General features: G+C 39.6%; 1 protein-coding gene across 1 annotated transcript in view; it reads left to right on the forward strand.

The window, feature by feature from the left end:
* The window catches only part of LOC132406038 (ADAMTS-like protein 5), a 138,530-nt gene that overhangs the window by 108,491 nt on the left and 11,700 nt on the right, over positions 1-18,339 (forward strand). The window contains exons 7-9 of the mRNA XM_059991197.1: positions 585-708; positions 3,739-3,822; positions 14,227-14,390. Of these exons, the coding sequence (XP_059847180.1) occupies positions 585-708; positions 3,739-3,822; positions 14,227-14,390 (372 nt within the window). The remainder of the gene's footprint in view (positions 1-584; positions 709-3,738; positions 3,823-14,226; positions 14,391-18,339) is intronic.

The following is an 18,339-nucleotide window of genomic DNA, read 5'->3' on the forward strand; positions in this document are numbered from 1 at the left end:
TTTTGTGTTTATAAGTCTGTGCCTTGCACTTTTTAATCACTGTGGAGACCTGAGAAAAAGATAAACAAGAGCCTTTACAGTGAAATGTTTGAGGGGAAAGCTGTTTCTTGCTTGTGAACTTTCTGCACAAAAGGGTGGTATCATAGCACAATGGTTAGCCCAATGCTGTACAATACCAGCGACCTGGGTTCCATTCCCGCTGCTTCCTATTAGAAGTTTGTTCATTCTGCCCGTGACCTCATGTGTTTCCTCAGGGTGCTCCAGTTTCCTCCCACTGTCCAAGGATGTACTGGTTGGTAGGTTAATTGGTCATTGTAAATTGTCCTGTGCTTAGGGTTAAATCAAAGGATTGCTGGGTAGCGTGGCTCCGAGGGTTGGGAGGGCCTACTCTATGATGTATATCAATAAGTAAATTTTAAAAATGTGGAACAAGCCCTTATGAGTAACTGAGATGTGTACAATTCCTTCCTCAGCAGCTCTAGAGTTTAAATAAGAAATTTTCTGATGGTAAACACACAGAATTGCTGAGCTGATTCATCCGATGTGTTTCCTTGTTTATTTTACCCCTCTCTTGTGCTTTTCAGAAAGTAGGCTGTGACAGCATCCTCGGCTCGGATGTCAGAACGGATGTCTGCGGGGTGTGCGGTGGACGGAACAACTCATGTGCCCTGGTCCGGAGAGTCTACCATTCAGCATTCCCCTCTTCTGGTGATTGCCCTGACATTCTCGATGGGTGAATGCTTTGTGCCTTGACTAAACCACGAATCAGAATTCCTGTCCATGCCAGCAGCCCGCAATCGCAAGAGCAGTGCACAGTAGCTCAAGAGGCAGGAGAGTAATAGTGGCCATGCCTCCGAGCTTGGCAAAAACAGAAAAGCTGCTGGAGATGCACATCCACAGAGAGCACAGAGGCAGACAGTTGTATCATTATTGTGGACACAGCCCAAGTGCCGTAGCCTACTGATAATGCCAATTGTGCATTGTTGGTCTTTCTCTATCGATGATAATACACCAGATTTTCATTATTATAACTTGGCTGTTAGCTGATCATTATAATTACCTTAGCTTGTTTCACTTTTCCCAATGCAAATAGCATTTAAAAAATTAGGAAAGATAATCCTGCTTTATTTTAAATAATATATGATTGGCTCTTTCCATAATTCTTCACAAATCATCTGAGAGTTACATCCAGTAGGTAAAGTTCTTGATATCTCATGGGGAGAGAAATCTATCCCTAGTTACCTGCACTAAGCATGGCAATTGGTTAATTCAGTTCCTGATAAGGACCCATTAAGCATAAAACCATAAAGGCAAATTTCTACCCCTCAGATTAATATGTGAAATTCTGTTTGTTACTACTAACAAAGTAAGTTACACCACAGAAGGTGGTCATTTTGCCCATGTCTTTGCCAGCTATAATTGGACTTAAGATTAATTCCAATTCTCAGCTCTTGGACTCCAGATCTTTATGTGTTCAACTGGGTACATCGTAAATGTGGTGAGGATTTCTGTCTCCATCACACTTTCAGTCAGTGAGTTCTGGGCCACCATCACTTTTAGATGAAATACATATATTCATTTTTAAGTCCCCTCTAATCCACTGCCCATTGATTTAAAACCAAACCTTCTACTTAATGACATGTTAAGGGAAATATGTAAAAGCAAATTTTGGATTTCATGTATTAAATAAATACAGCATGTTGTCCAAAATGGAACTATCCTAAAATAAGATATTTAGCTACACCATCTTCACTTTGAGAAACTACAGTCACGGATCCTCCAATTTCCAGACACTCAAAGCTGAGTCTTCACCTCATTTCACTCATGTGCAGCCCACTGGAAAAACCCTAACATATAGGAACAGAATTAAGCCATTCGACCCATTGAGTCTGTTCTGTCATTCAATTATGTAGGATTTTATTTAATGCAAATCTCCTGCCTTCTCCCTATAATCCTTAATCCCCTTACCAAATGAGAACCTGTCAATCTCTACCTTAAATACACCCAGTGAGTTGGTCTGCACAGCTTTCATGAGTGCTTTGATACTTTTAGCTTTCTCTATCAAATACCATTTCTCTTAACAAGGCTATCTAAAACCATTTGCACAATTGATATTTTTTCCTTATAAAAAGGTACAAAACCAATGAATGCATTCTGCAATGGAAAGAAGCAAGTTATGAGTTTATATAAAAAGGTACATTAACATAAAGGGCTTTCTTAGGATAAAAGAGGTGAAGACAAATTTCCTCTGTTTGAGTCTCAACCCAACAAATTTAAAATCAATGCGGAGAGAAGTTGTTTGTCCTTGGGACAGAAGGTCAGAAAATGGAATGTTAGCTGCAGAGAATGACTGAAGCAGAGATACTGTACCAAAAGAAAGAGAAAGCATTTGAAATAAAGGAAATATTTTGGAGTCAGATCAGGGCAGACTAGCTCTAGAAAGAAGCTCCTAATGATAGGAGAATGCAGAACAAGGGGCTGTAGCTTCAGGATATGGGGGATGCCATCTGAACCAATATCAGGAGAAGTTTCTTCACCTGGACAGTGGTGAATCTTCTACCACAGAAAGCAGAGTCATTTAATATGTTTAAGAAAGAGGAAGATATATTACTTAATGTTAACAGGATTCAGCAATATGGAGAGAAGGCAGGAATAGTACTGATGTGGATGATCAGTTATGGTCATGTAGAATGGTGGAGCAGGATTGAAAAGCCAAATGTTCTACCACTATTTTCTAACAGACGATGAAATTAGACTAGGTGACCTTACAAAGGACAATTTAGATACTTATAGCATCTTCTGGCTCTGTTAGTATCTGTAGTCCTTTTCCATGGTTGTATATCCCTACTGCATTGTGTTACATAGAAACATAGAAAACCTACAGCACAATACAGGCCCTTCGGCCCACAAAGTTGTGCCGAATACATCCCTACCTTAGAAATTACTAGGCTTACCTATAGCTCTCTATTTTTCTAAACTCCATGTACCTATCCAAAAGTCTCTTAAAAGACCCTATCTTATCCACCTCGACCACCGCTGCCAGCAGCCCATTCCTCGTGTTAGTTATGATTCATTGGACAACATACTTGCTTCTGCAACAAAAAGGTACGAGATCAAATTCAGTGCTAAAATCTAGTCTGGTCCTCCAATGTGGTGCCATTGTATGGGATCAGATGTTACAATAAAATCCTTTCTGTTCTGTCGGGTGTGTATGAAAGATTTTATGCTGCTTGTTGGAACAACTACAGCGATGTATCCATCTCTAAGTTAACATTAAAGAAAGGTAATTTTGTTTCTTGGCATTTGTAGGAACGTATGCTGTGTTTCTTACAATATAGCAGTAAATGCACTTGAAAACTTCTATTACAGCACTAATGAGTTATACTTGGGTCATAACGTGCTATGAAAATGCAAAACTTTTCTTTCAAGGGTTCCAATCAATGGATTTTTGGTTGTGGCATCTGGGGGTTATGCCTTTTCCAATAGCTTTGATTCTATAATAAGACAGCCCAGCAGGAATTTCCAGGATTTTTTTTTTTTTATTACTTAGATGGTTTAAAGTCCATTCCCAAAAATGCATGTCTAACACCTGAGTGCTCTGTCACTCACTGACTGCACTTTTCTGGATAAACCAAAATTTCATATCTCCAAAACAATGCATAATGTACGGTGACTTCAGAACTTTCAGTGATAGTTTGTGTCATGGAGTTAATATGTATTTTGTTTAACTAATCGTAGGTTACTTTGGTTACAATAATGTGACAGTGATCCCTGCGGGAGCCACGAACATCAAAGTTACAGATAACAGCAGGAATTACCTTGGTAAGTTAAACCTCAGAAGTTAAAAGTGTTCAAAGGCTTTTGCAGTAATATATTTTAAGCTAGCTCACAATTCCCCTGTTTTAAGTTAACTGGATTCATCCAACCTTTCATTCCAATGTTGTAATTAGCTCAGGTAAGTTTGGTTAGGTGAGGAAGAAGCAGTCAGGGATTCTGCTGTCAGCCACGAGACAACTCTGCGAGTGCATGCTGATGTCCATTGTAGAACTCAGCTCTGTTGTCCCAGTGATGAACTGACAAGGATAAAAAAAAAAGCCCTAGGCACTTCAGAAATGTGTGATGAGACAAGAGGTGTAATTGGACACTAAGCCAGACCTGATGCTATTAGGAAGGATTATAAATGACACAGTGGTTGTTACTGCGCCGGTGCCAAGGGCCTTTGTTATTGACTAAGAGATGCAAGTTTAGACCTGTTATGACATCATCATTATTATGTGCAATGTCATATGACGTGGGCAATCATGGTCTTCCATTTCTCTTTAATCTGCTTTTTTTTTTGCTCTATCCATGACCATGATTGTTCTTGGCAAACTTTTCTACAGAAGTGGTTTGCCATTGTCTTCTTCTGGGCAGTGTCTTTTCAAGACAGGTGACCCCAGTCATGATCAATACTCTTCAGAGATTGTCTGCCTGGTGTCAGTGGCTGCAGCACTGGAACTTGTGATATGCACCAGTTGCTCATACGACCATCCACCACCTGCTCCCATGACTTCACGTGACCCTGACTGGGGTGCTACCCCTTGCCCAAGGGTGACCTACAGGCTAGCAGAGGGAAGGAGTACCTTACATCTCCTTTGGTGTAGATGTATCTTCACCTGAGGAAATTTAATTTCACATCAATAAACAATTAAGTGAAAATCTAGTGTTAGTAACAGTGATCATTGGACTGACAGAAAAGCCAATTTGATTCATGTGTCTTCAGAGAAGGAAATCTGTTTTCTTTACCCAATGTGGTAACATATAACCACTTATCTACCAATGTGCTTAACACATAGTCAACGAGCTCAGAACCTGGCCCATCAGCACACTGCATTCAAGTATTCAAAGTTCAAAGTAAAATTTATTATCAGGGTACATACATGTCACTGCAAACAACAAACTCCGAGATTTTTTCTCTGTAGGCATACTTAGCAAATCTACACAATAGTAACTACAGATAGGATCCGTAAACTGTAAGCATTGGTATTTGTAAACTGTAAACTCCTTTATAATTCTTCCAGCACTTGGCTCATAGCCTTCAAATGCTTGTCTCAGTACTTCTGAAATTTTGGGAGACTCTCAACATTCCCCATCCCCTCTGGCTTTACATTCCTGTTTCCAAACATCCTTTGGTGAGAAAGTCTTCAGCAGATCCCCTCTAAGCCTTGTAACTTTTAATTGGCCCCTCATATAAGCAAGCTGTTGAACAAGGTGGAATAGGCCTCACAGGTAACATCCATATCCAATGCGTGAATTTTTGAAAAAGTGAGTTTTGACAGGATCCCTAGATGCTGTTGAATCTTTGGATCAATACACAATCCAGAATACCCCACATTCAGCACTGGAGACCAAAAATAACACTCCCCTCCCCAAATATCTTTTCATGAGTCTTCAAAGAGTCACAATTTCAGTGGTTTCTTGCTGTAGGTTACGTTCACTTATCTGCCTTGTCATTACCAACTTTCCAAAGAGCACAGCCTCAAAATATCAGGACGTCCCTTTAGAACAGAGATGAGGAGGAATTTCTTTAGCCAGAGGGTGGTGAATCTGTGGAATTCATTGCCACAGACAGCTGTGGAAACCAAGTCATTGGGTACATTTAAAGCAGAGGTTGATAACTTGTAGATTAGTAAGAACTTCAAAGGTTACGGGGAGAAGGCAGTAGAATGAGGTTGAATACCAGAGAAGACTTGATTGGCCAAATGGCCTAATACTGCTCTTATGATCTTATGGTCTACCCTGTACCACAACTCCATTGATTACAAATCTACTTCATTCCCAAATACCTTCACATTTTCATCCTCTCTGTTTCATGACTATATCCAGCCACACTATATTGCTTTCCAATGACAGGATCTTACATTTCAAACCAGTAACGTAGAAGCTTTCAGCTACCCACACTTAGATTCCCCTTGGTTGGCCTTCCCTCTTCCAATATCCCTCCCTATCTTCAAACACCCTTTCGACAGTCCTGGTAACCGCTTGTATGGAGCAGATTGTTATTTTACAGCGATAGAGTGGTACAGCACAGAATATGTCCATGCTGACCGTGGTCCTTACATAATCTAGTTCCATTTTCCCAGATGATGCTTCTTATTATCAGAGAAGCCACCTCCACCTTCTCCTCAGGCAGCTTCTTCCACATTCTAACCATTCTCTATCTGAAACTATTCCCACTAAAATCCTGGTGGACCATCTACCTCTCACCTTTTATATAGAATCATAGAGTAATACAGCACAGAAACAGCCCCTTTGGCCCACTTTGCCTGAGGTGATCTTTTATTCTGTCTAGTCCCATTGACCCACTCCATCCCCATTACCCCTCCTATTCATGTACTTATAGCAATATCTTTTAGCTGTTGCAATCTGACTTGCATCCTCCACTTTAGCTGGCAGTTCATTGCAAACTCCACCACCCTCTGAGTGAAGAAGTTCCTCTGAAATATTTCACCTTTCACCCTTTATCTATGACCTCTAGTTCTAGTCTAACCCAACCTCGGTGGGAAAAGCCTGCTTGCATTGACCCTCCAACCTGATGGCATAAACATCAGTATTCCTCAAACTTCCAATAATGGCCCAACCTTCACCATTTCCCATTCACACTTTCTTCTCTCACCTGATCTCCTTATCTGCCAATTACTTCTCTCTGGTGCTCCTCCCCCTTTTCTTTCTTCCATGGCCATCTGTTCTGTCCTATCAGACTTCCCCTTCTCCAGCCCTGAATCCCTTTCACCAACCAACTTCCCAGCTCTATACTTCACCCTGCCTCCCCCACCCCCTCTCGGTTTCACCTATCACCTTGTGGTTCTATCTCCCCTCCCCTCACTTTCTTACTCTGAGTCCTCAACTTATTTTCCCAGTCCTGATGAAGGGTCTCGACCCAAAACGTCGACTGTACTCTTTTCCATAGATGCTGCCTGGCCTGCTGAGTTCCTCCAGCATTTTGCATGTGTGTTGCTTGGATTTACTCTATCTGTGCCCCTCATAATTTTATATATTTCTAACAAATTCCCTCTCATTCTCCTACACTCCAGGGAGTATGCCCTCTTATTTTAAACACTCCCACCAAGGAGAATAAAATTCTTCCTTTTAATAATTTTTGAATAACTTTTATCACATCTCAACCTCCTCTAGTTTCTTCTAATACATGACATATTCCAGTCAAGTCAACATCCTGGTGAACCTCCTCTACACCCCTGCAGCACAGTAACATCCTTGCTACCATATAGTGACCAGACCAACTGTTTAAATTCATTTTTTAAGACTGATCAGTGATCCAGACCATTGTGGAGACCATGTGATCGTGCATTAAGAATATTATTTGCAGCCAAGGGTAATGTGACATAACCATATAACAATTACAACAGGGAAACAGGCCATCTCAGCCCTTCTAGTCTGTGCCGAACACTTACTTTCACCTAGTCCCACCTACCTGCAATCAGCCCATAACCCTCCATCCCTTTCCTGTCCATATACTTATCCAATTTTTTTTTAAATGACAAAATCGAACCTGCCTCTTCCACTTCTACTGGAAGCTCGTTCCACACAGCTACCACTCTCTGAGTAAAGAAGATCCCCCTCGTGTTACCCCTAAACTTCTGCCCCTTAACTCTCAACTCATGACCTCTTGTTTGAATCTCCCCTACTCTCAATGGAAAAAGCCTATCCACATCAACTCTATCTATCCCCCTCATAATTTTAAATACCTCTATCAAGTCCCCCATCAACCATCTATGCTCCAAAGAATAAAGAACTAACTTGTTCAACCTTTCTCTGTAAATCTTTATCTTTAAATTTGTTTCAGGAGCGACATTACATCTGCAACAGGAAATGAACTTTACTTCCTCAGGGACAAAATACTTGGCATCGCTACACTAAATATTAGCAACATTAATATAAACATGCTTGGGAATGAAGCAGCCCTGTGAATTGAGTTTACGACCTTTAGGTTTGAGAGCAACACAAAGCATCAGACCACCAACTACAGATCAGGAAGCACTGATTAGTGGTTTTGAGATATATATGATTATTAAGTCAAACATCTAGCTGCCGGAATAAAGAGGCTGCTGTGTGTATATTAGAGAGCTGACTGTCATAAATTACTAAGCAGTGTGGATTCCAGAGAAGAGCTCAGCTGCTTGAAAGTTCATCAGATTCTTCCTTTAACAAGAAATCAAGACTCAGGAATAGAAAACTCTCCTGTTTAGAGTTGGGAGAAGCTAAACTCTTGCTGGAGCTTGCACCTGTCCATGCCAGACCCTGATTAACTGGAGCCTGAAAACTCACACTTGTACCTCAATCGCACTTTATTTTACTTGTGCACAAGGAGAATGGCATGGCCCCTGTCACCCACACTGCTCTGAAGTTTGAACAAAGAAATACCATTTTATACAGAAACTGATCAGTTGTATACAAATATTAATTGAATAGAAACTTTGTGCACTTCTGAATCCCTTCATGTGCACGTTTAAGCACCAATCATAATACATATTGAAGATGTTATTAACCAATTAAATCTATGTATTAGTGGATAATTAAACCCTCCCCTCACCTCTTCCTTCAGCTACATTCCTCGCCGTCTGTGTGACCCTCTCCCTAAAAAAATTTTATATATAAGAAAAGGAAAAAAAAATCTATGTATTAAAGGCCAAATAATAATTGAAAATGAATAAAATAACTGTAAGTGTTGCCCCAGAATTCTTTGTCTGCCTCTTTATCATGTCTTGGTCTGCTTAGTGACCTCGGTTCCCAGGCTCAAATTTATGACCCTGAGGTTAAAGAGAAATGCAGAGCCATCAGACCCATAAACTACAGTACAGGAAGCATTTATTAGTGGTTTTGAGATCTATATGATTAATAAGTCAAACTTGCAATGTATTACATATGATAATACATATTTCAGGCATTATCAACAAATTAAGTCTACGTATTAAAGGTCAATGATACTTGAAAATTAATATAATAACTGTCCAATAGTAAGGGTTGCCCTAGATTCTTTCATTTGCATCTTTATTTTATCTTGCTATGCTTGATGACCTTGGTTCCTAGGCTTAAACAGGAGGGCAGTACAAGAGTTAAGTTTACAAGGGCCATGCTCAGCCTGCGTGGTTGTCGTCTCTGTCAGCTTACCATCTTGACTGTCGCCTTAATGAACTGCAATACACTGAAAGGGTGTACAGCGTATCTGTGCTCTGTTCTGTTAGCACACCATTTTAAACCTTGCCTTGCTGCAACTTCCACTGTCTCTCCCTGGAACTCATTTCCCCTGAACTTTCATTTAAAACAGCTACTTCTTACCTGGCTGTGTGTCTGTTCGTGTTTGTACATATTCTTAATGTATTGTAGTTATAAAGAAGGCAAGACACCGGCTATACTTCATTAGGAGTTTGAAGAGATTTGGCATGTCAACAAATACACTCAAAAATTTCTATAGTTGTACCGTGGAGAGCTTTCTGACAGACTGCATCACTGTCTGGTATGGAAGGGCTGCTGCACAGGACCGAAAAAAGCTGCAGAAGATTGTAAATTTAGTCAGCTCCATCTTGGGCACTAGCTTACAAAGTACCCAGGACATCTTCAGGGAGCGGTGTCTCAGAAAGGCAGCATTCATTATAGAGGACCTCCAGCACCCAGGGTGTGCCCTTTTCTCATGGTTACCATCAAGTAGGAGATACAAAAGCCTGAAGGCACACACTCAGCGATTCAGGAACAGCTTCTTCCCCTCTGCCATCCGATTCCTAAATGGACATTGAATCTTTGGACACTACCTCACTTTTTTTAATATACGTTATTTCTGTTTTTACACATTTTTAAAATCTATTCAATATACATAATTGATTTACTTGTTTATTGATTTTTTATTATATTTATTGTTATTATTATGATTTTCTCTGCTAGATTATGTATTACATTGAACTGCTGCTGTTAAGTTAACAAATTTCACGTCACATGCCAGTGATAATAAACATGACTAATACATACAACACACACAAAATGCTGGTGGAACACAGCAGGCCAGGCAGCAACTATAAGGAGAAGCAGTGTCAACGTTTCAGGCCAAGACCCTTCGTCAGGACTGTCTCGGCCCAAAACGTTGACAGTGCTTCTCCTTATAGATGCTGCCTGGCCTGCTATGTTCCACCAGCATTTTGTGGTGGCGTGGTGTTTGAATTTCCAGTATCTGCAGATTTCCTCATGATGACTAATACATGATGTTGTTGATAGAACATAGAGCAGTACAGCCCAAAAACAGGATTTTTGACCCACGGTGTTTTGCTGAAATAATTAAGCTAATGAAGCCTAATTAAACTAAAACTTATTTATGGTCTATAAATGCCCATTCACTGCATATTCATGTGCCTGTGTCAGAACCTCCACAGATATCTGTGATATCTACCTCCACAGTAGATATCTACTACAGCATGTTCCAAGCACCCACCACTCTCTCCATTATAAAAAAACTTACCACGCATATTTCCTTTGAACTTAACCTCGCTTGCTTTAATTAGATATTTCGGCCCTGCAATGAATATAACAGTTGCCTACTCTGTCTATGCCTCTCATAATTTTATAAGCTACTTCAGAGAAGCAACCCTATTTTGTCCAAACTGTCCTTATAACACGTGCCATCTAACCCTGAGAGAATGCTGGTAAACCTCTACATCCTCTCCAAAACATTCCTATACCTCTTATAATGGGGTGGCTGGAACTGAATACAATAGTCAGCCTAACCCAGGGTTTTATAAAGCTGCAGCATAATTTTCTGATTCTTGAACTCAGTGCAACACACACAAAATGCTGGATGAAGCATTTTCATCCAGGTCAGGTCAGGTAGCATCTACGGAGAGGAATAAACAGTCGACGTTTCGGGCCAAGATCCTTCTTCAGTCTTGATGGGGCGCAGAATTCCCCAGGAATCTCAATGGTGGAATCACAATGTTTACATTCAGGGGGCCATTTAACCTATCACGAGTGTGCTGGCTGCATTAGAGCTGCCAGACATAATCCTTCAGTTCCGAAATTCTGAAGATCATGGTTCTTCAGATACACACCAAATTTAGATGTGTTAAGGGTTTCTCCCTTGAGCATGTATTTAGGCAATGACCCCTACCACCCTTTGGGTGAAAAAAGATCATCTAGGAATTATTTTAAATCTTTGTGCCTTAGATTTTGATCCCTCTGCTGAGCAAGATAAATCCTTCTGATTTACCACGGACTCTTATATATTTATATGACTTGATTAAATCTGCCAATGACATCTTTTGTTCCAAAGAAAACAACCCTATCTTATCTAATCTTTCCTTTTGGATAATAACAGAAATAAGTAGCATTTTAAAGGTCTACTTCCCAAGAGACTTAGGTAACACAGACTTTTAAAGATTTAATCTTTAGCTATTTTCAGATCAATTATGACAACTAGAATTTGGTGAATGTGCTTGGTGTTTCCACAAAAAGGGCTCTGGTCCAGGTGTGGGCCAATGGGACTAGGCAGAATAACAGTAAGGCATGGACTAGATGGGTTGAAGGGCCTGCTTCTGTGCTTGTGGTGGTCTAAGATTCTATGCATGCAGGCCAGTTTAATGATGAGACCAAAGCGCAGGATTCACTAACACAAAACACACAAAATAGTGGAGGAACTCAGCAGGCCAGGGAGCATCTATCGAAAAGAGTAAACAGTTGACGTTTCAGGCCAAGACCCTTCATCAGGACCTTTGATCAATGGAAAGTTCTGCAGCCCAGATCACGAGGTTGATAGCTGGCAAATGTGATAAACTAGCCTAATATTTTTGCTATGTTTGATGTTTAGGGGAAGTGACCAGGGACAATTCCATATTGTTTTAATGTCCTCATGAAAAATAATCTAAGATTGCTTTAAATTTTGGAGACTTAGATCTAGTCACAAATCATGATTTGGTGATAGAGAGCTTCAAAGCATCTGATGCACACACAAGTCAAGCAAGGGAGGAAATGGCAGGCACGTAGTCATTGATTTGATATAATGTCTAACTGGCTACAGTTTCTCAGGGTACAAGCTCTGAAGCAGAACTTGAAAGATTTCCAGGTCCTAGCACAATATGACCTTTGTAATAAATATTGCCCAGAATTTACTTTCAGCAGCAGAGTACTGGTGCTCGCTGGCTTCCTCAAAGAAAGCTACCCAGAGAGATCCTTGTGGTGAGGTCTTTCTCTGTCATGACACCTGCTGATTTGAGTTGGCATTTCAAAGAAATCCCTGGAACTCAGCAGCTGTGAGAGAATGACACTGAATACATACACAACGCTGGAAGAATGACGCTGGCTGGGCAGCCAACTAAAAATTGTCTGGAGAAATATTTAACATTTTAAGCATGATAGAGAATGCTAAAAAGATTAGACTATCAATTGAAATGTCATGAACTTCAAAAAAATGTCCTTGAAATATTTATGTGAAGTAATTCAAATCCACATGCATAAAATTTGTTTTTATTTAAGACTGGAAAACTGAGGAACAGAATCAGGCCATTTGTCATCGAGTCTGCTCTACCATTCCATCAGAGCTGATCAACCCCATTCTCCTGACTTCTCCCCCTAATCTTTGATGCCCTATCGAAAACCTATCAACCAAATAAAAATGTTATTTTCTGAAGAGAAAGCATTAATAAAAATGTGCTTTTTGTAAGAAACTGTGAGATTTTCAGGGATTTTATATTTTGGGATTTGTGGGATTAGTTCACAAATACCTTAAAAAAAAGAAGAAATTAAAATCAAATAGTTTTCCTTGATTGTGTTGGAGAAGGCATGGCCTCTGGGGAAAGACAAACACTCACACCATTTTCCAAACACCAAATTGTTCTCAGCTTTACAAAGTAGTGACAGTGAACACTCTTGGTTCACCTCATTACAGCTTCAAAATCCCTGATTGCCCAATGTGGACTGAGAAATTTCTAGCAATTCCAGAGCCTAAGAGACTATTTTCCCTTAAGGTTACTTAAGGAACTTGACAGGTGTCACAGGTGGTTGTGTTCAATTAATTGTTCTTAATTCCTTGGTAATACATTACCAGTAGTGTTTTCCCTGAATTACATTCTGGTTCATGTTTTAGCTTAGTAAACTGAGTAAGTAGAACAATCAAATAGCAGCAAATGGGAAAAGCGTTTGATGTGAGCTTGTCACTGGAATTTGGACCTTTATGGCTATGTTGGAGGTTAAGTGCATTTTCCATTGTTTAAAGTATATTTAAGAAATATGTATAGGACTTTCAAATTGCAAATGTCGATACCTCATGTTCTCAATATTTATTTATTTATTTGTTTGTTTGTTTATTTATTATTTGTTCATTCATTTCGCAGCTCAAGCTGGTAAAACCTGAGATACAGACACAGCCAAGCACACTCATTTCTCAATTGCTAGGACCTTTTGGAGTATTGTACTGGTGTTTAGTTTTGTGGCTTTCTGCAGATTTACATAAATATTGCTGTGTAGGCCTAATTGATTAATACTATTGTGTAGTGCCTTTGGGATGATACTAGTTGTAGGTATTACTATTGGGGCAATATACCCTTTTCATGTTCCATAATCTTTCAATTTCCTCTTTTAATTCAGCATATTTTGGTGTTGTTCACTTATTCTGTGTGTTTTTTTATTTGTACAGTTGTCTTTTGCACACTGGTTATCTGCCCTGTTGGAGTGGTCTTTCATTGATTCTATTATGGTTATGGTACACTGAGTATGCCCACAAGAAAATGAATCTCAGGGTTGTATACAGTATGTACTTTGATAATAAATTTACTTTGAACTTTGATAAAATGGAAGGACAAAGTGAAAATCATTAACAATGTTGATGCAAAAATTAGATGAAGTAAAATTATTTATTTCAATGCCAAGCAATTGTAACTTTATTTACTATAGAAAGAAACAGAATAATGGACTGTTTCCACCCTGGTTTATGTCACTGCATGAATTAAAAACAGAAGAGCGTTCAAATGCTGAAAACCCAGAATAACACACATAAGATTCTCAAGGAATTCAGCAGGTCAGACAGCACCTACGGAAAGGAATAAAGGGTCAACATTTCAGGCTGGGGCCCTTCATTAGGACTGGAATGGCCATATTCTACTTCGGAATACAATAGTTCTGTCATGATGTGATGTTGTACTTTTGATTCATTGACAATGGACAATTACATTCTGATTATAATTTTGTCTACAGCATTAATAAATGGCAAGAATCGTTATGTGATTAATGGGAACTGGGTCATTGACTGGCCCGGAGAATATGAAATTGCTGGTACCAAGATCCAATACAAACGTTCAGCTGGCAATCATGAATCCATTGAGGCTGCAGGACCAACAGCAGAAGATCTCCATTTGATGGTACAAGTCTTCATGTAAAACTTTTACTGATTGTTTGTGTGTACAAAAGACTTGCTAAGGCCCTACAGATACCCATCCAATGCACTGCAGTTCTTCAGGGAAAGAAATTTCCTGCCGTTACTTTGTCTAGTCTTTACCTGTCCACAAAGCCACCAATGTGATTGACTCTTAACTGTATTCTCAGGCAATGGGCAGTTAGGGGTGGATAATGAAAACAGGTCTACCTGGTGACGTTCACATTTCACGAAATAACAGAAATGCATCACAATGGTGAAATGAATGGCTTGATTGGAGAAATAAGAGACAGCAGATATTGCAAAAATAATACTGCCAGAGGAACTCAGCAGTTCAGGCACCATATGTAGAGTGCAATGGACAGTTGATCTGAAATGTTACCTGTCCATTTCCTTCTATAGTTGGTATCTGACCCACCAAGTTCCTGCAGCAATTTGCCTTATTTTTGTTAAAGATAGTGATTGTTTGTATATGGAAGTGTGGCAGATCTTTTTTATGGTTGCATGGTGGTTGACTGAATGGTTCTCAAGCCACTTTTAAATCCACTAAGACACCTCCTCAACTTGGCAAAAGTTCTGACATTATCCTTTTACAGTTGTCAGCAATATAATAGAGAAAAAAATCAGCCTGCCAAGATTACTTGGATTCAATATTCTCTATAAAGTAAAATATTTGGCAATAAACCAATTCCATTCCAATAGGTAAAAGACAGACAGTTTCTCAGACAAACATCATTTATTAAATCATATTTAGTCAGTAATTCCTCAAACTTTCTAGCAGTATTGATGCTCTCTGCTCACAATTTGTAACAAAATTACACACACCTGTATAAAGAATGTGTATGTCTTATAACTAAAAATAAATAGCCTAAGCTTTCACTAGACTTATCTGTGTCTTATCTTTCTGTATCATTGAATTATATGGAACAGAAGGAGACCATTTGGCCCATTATGCTAGTGCCAGCTCTTTGAAAGAGCTTTCTAATTGCTCTTTCTCCTCAATGCTGTAAAATTTTCATTCTTTAGAGAAGGACACAGTAAACTTTTGAAGGTTATTACCAAATCCCCTATCATTATCGATTTATGTTCAGTGCAGTTCATGGTAATTTTCTCTCATAAAAAGTTCTGCTTTTTTTCCATATAGTTCATGTGCCAATTATGTTTGAATGTTCTGGCATTTACCTTCCTATCATTGGATCAGTTTCACTATATTTACCTCATAATTATAACTCTATAATATCTCCCCATATCCATCACTACTCTGAAGAGAACAATTCGATGGAGATTTAACAGATCCACTTTAACCTAAATATATCAGCTGAAAACCATATGTAACAAAACCATGTATGCTTCTGTGTAGGAAGAACTTATGGTTAAGTGACTTGTAGTTCCTCACTGGAGTTCCTCCCATCTGAATACGATCTTAAATGATGAAAATTATGGAGTAGATTCAGAGGAAAAGACCAAGCCATTCACATTTTATGTAACAATGATGTTTAAACTATAGGAGGACTGGAGTGATTTTTTAAACCTCGTTTTTACATTAATCTTCACCTGGTGAAGTCTAGTATTCCTCTGTGTCTGATCAAAGCACACAGCAGAGTCAGTTCCTCTTTTCTTGCATACCGGTGCAGTGTGAGCCACCTCCCAGTTTTCTCACTGACTGGGGTAAAATCTACTCTGCACAATAAAAAGCATACATGTATTCTTACTATTTTTGTAGAGAAGCATAAATAGTTCTTCAAATAATTGAACAGTAAAACTCCATCAATCTGCTAATAGATTCATCTCCGGATGGTTCCGCTTCTGGCTCGCAAGGTGTTTACTCCAGCACTTTCTTCCCACTTGCCAGTGGCCTGGTTCCCACCTTCCCTTTCCACTCTCCAGGGCTCCAGATCCCATGTTTTCTTCAAAATTCTGAAACCCAGCTCCCTGCACCCTCCTCCCACTGAGTCAGGGAAATGTGTTGCGCTACAGTCTAACATCTAAAAACAGTGATTTTAAAATGTATCGGAATATTATACCAAAAACCATCCATTCACGTGGAAAATCTGCTAGTCCAGCAGCAGCAAATTCCCGAGGGTAGGATCATTGAACTTTAAGTGTTACTGCAATGTGATTTCACTCAGTTGCCATTTCCTGCACAGAAGTGCAAGGAGAACAAACTAATTGTTACTCCGGATCCGATGCAGCATGAAAAAAAAACAGAAAAGATAAATAACACAATAATAATAATAAACAAACACACAATAAATATAAATACAGAAGGTAGCTTATATACGTAGATTGAACGTGTGTCTATAAAGTGACACTAGGCAACTGAGAGGAAATAATAAGGAAGTGGTGGAATTAGTGAGAGGAGCTGTTGATCAGACTTACTGCTTGGGAAAAGTAACTGATTTTTGTACCTGGTGGTCCTGGCGTGGATGCTACATAACCTCTTTCCTGATGGGAGTAGGACAAACTGTCTGTGAGCAAGGTGTGTGGGCTCCTTCATGATGTTAGTGGCCCTTTTCCAGCACTTTTTCTGTATACATATCCTTGATGCTGGGCAGGCTGATACCAGTGATGTGTTGGGCAGTTTTGACAACCTGTTGTATAGCCTTCCTATCCCCCACAGTGCAGCTTCCATACCAAGTGGTGATGCAGCCTGATAGGATGCTCTCTTCTGCACATCTGTAGAATGACATGAACATAGATGTACGAAGTCCGGCTCTCTTGTGCCTCCTCAGAAAGTAGAGGTGTTGGTGAGCTTTCTTGACTGTGTAGGATACATTCTCGGACCCTAAGAGATTGTGTGTGATGTGCACTCCCAGAAGCTTGAAACTGCTTGCAGTTTCCATTGTTGAATAGTTGAGAACATATCAGATCATATCCTGTGGTTCTTGTAATCCCTGCATTATGCAAGCATTTCCTGCTTCCAGGCTTGTTTGCCTACGATACAAAGAGTTTAACTAGAAAATTTCTTATCTGACACAAACCTCCCTGACTACTTGCAGACCCACAAAGGGATTGAAGAATATTCTTTTCAAATTTTCCTACCTAAGATTCAGAATCAAAATCAGAATCCAGTTTAATATCAATGCCATATGTCGTGAAATTTGTTGCTATGTGGCAGCACTACATTGCAACACATGATAATAAAATCTGTGACTTAAAGTAAATATGTATATAAAATAGCTAAATAATTAATGCAAAAACAAAAGTAGTGAGGTAGAGTTCATGGGTTCAATATCCATTCAGAAATCTAATGGCCGAGGGCAAGAAACTGTCCCTCAATCGTTGAGTGTGTGTCTCCAGGCTCCTCTCCCTCTCTCCCTCTTTCCTGATGGTAACAGTGAGAAAGGAGCACATCCTAGGTGATGGGGTCCTTAACGATGGATGCCGCCTTTTTGAGGCATCGCTCCTTGATGATGTCCTGGATGCTGCGGAGGCTGGTTCTCATGATAGAGCTGACAGAGGTTTCAGCCTTCCACGCTTTATTTCAATCCAGTGCAGTGCCCCCCCCCCCACGCCCCACACCAGACAGCGATGGATTTCTACACACTCTATTGCCCACCCTTGAGAGACAAACTTACTACCTGCAAATCAAATCCAAACAGCTCGGACTGAAGCTATACAGGAATAATAAAAATATGTTGGACAAACTGGTGTGAGGAAAAAAGAAATATAAAATCATACCATGCAATATTTATTGCTGGATGTGGTAATAATCTTGTCTTCAAGTCACATTTTGGGATTCAAATCACATTCTAAAGGTGCATGCACAAATTTTTAATTTGCCATTCTAAGGGGTATAGTCCTGCTGAAAATATATTTTCTTGGATAAGGTGATTAGCCAACAACCCATCTTGCTGCTCAGGCAGATATAAATGATTCTATATTATTATTGGTGATGAAAGTGTGGAGATTTTTCGGGCCACTTTTATCGCCTA

The sequence above is a fragment of the Hypanus sabinus genome, chromosome 16, assembly GCF_030144855.1.
Source record: "Hypanus sabinus isolate sHypSab1 chromosome 16, sHypSab1.hap1, whole genome shotgun sequence".
NCBI lineage: Eukaryota > Metazoa > Chordata > Chondrichthyes > Myliobatiformes > Dasyatidae > Hypanus > Hypanus sabinus.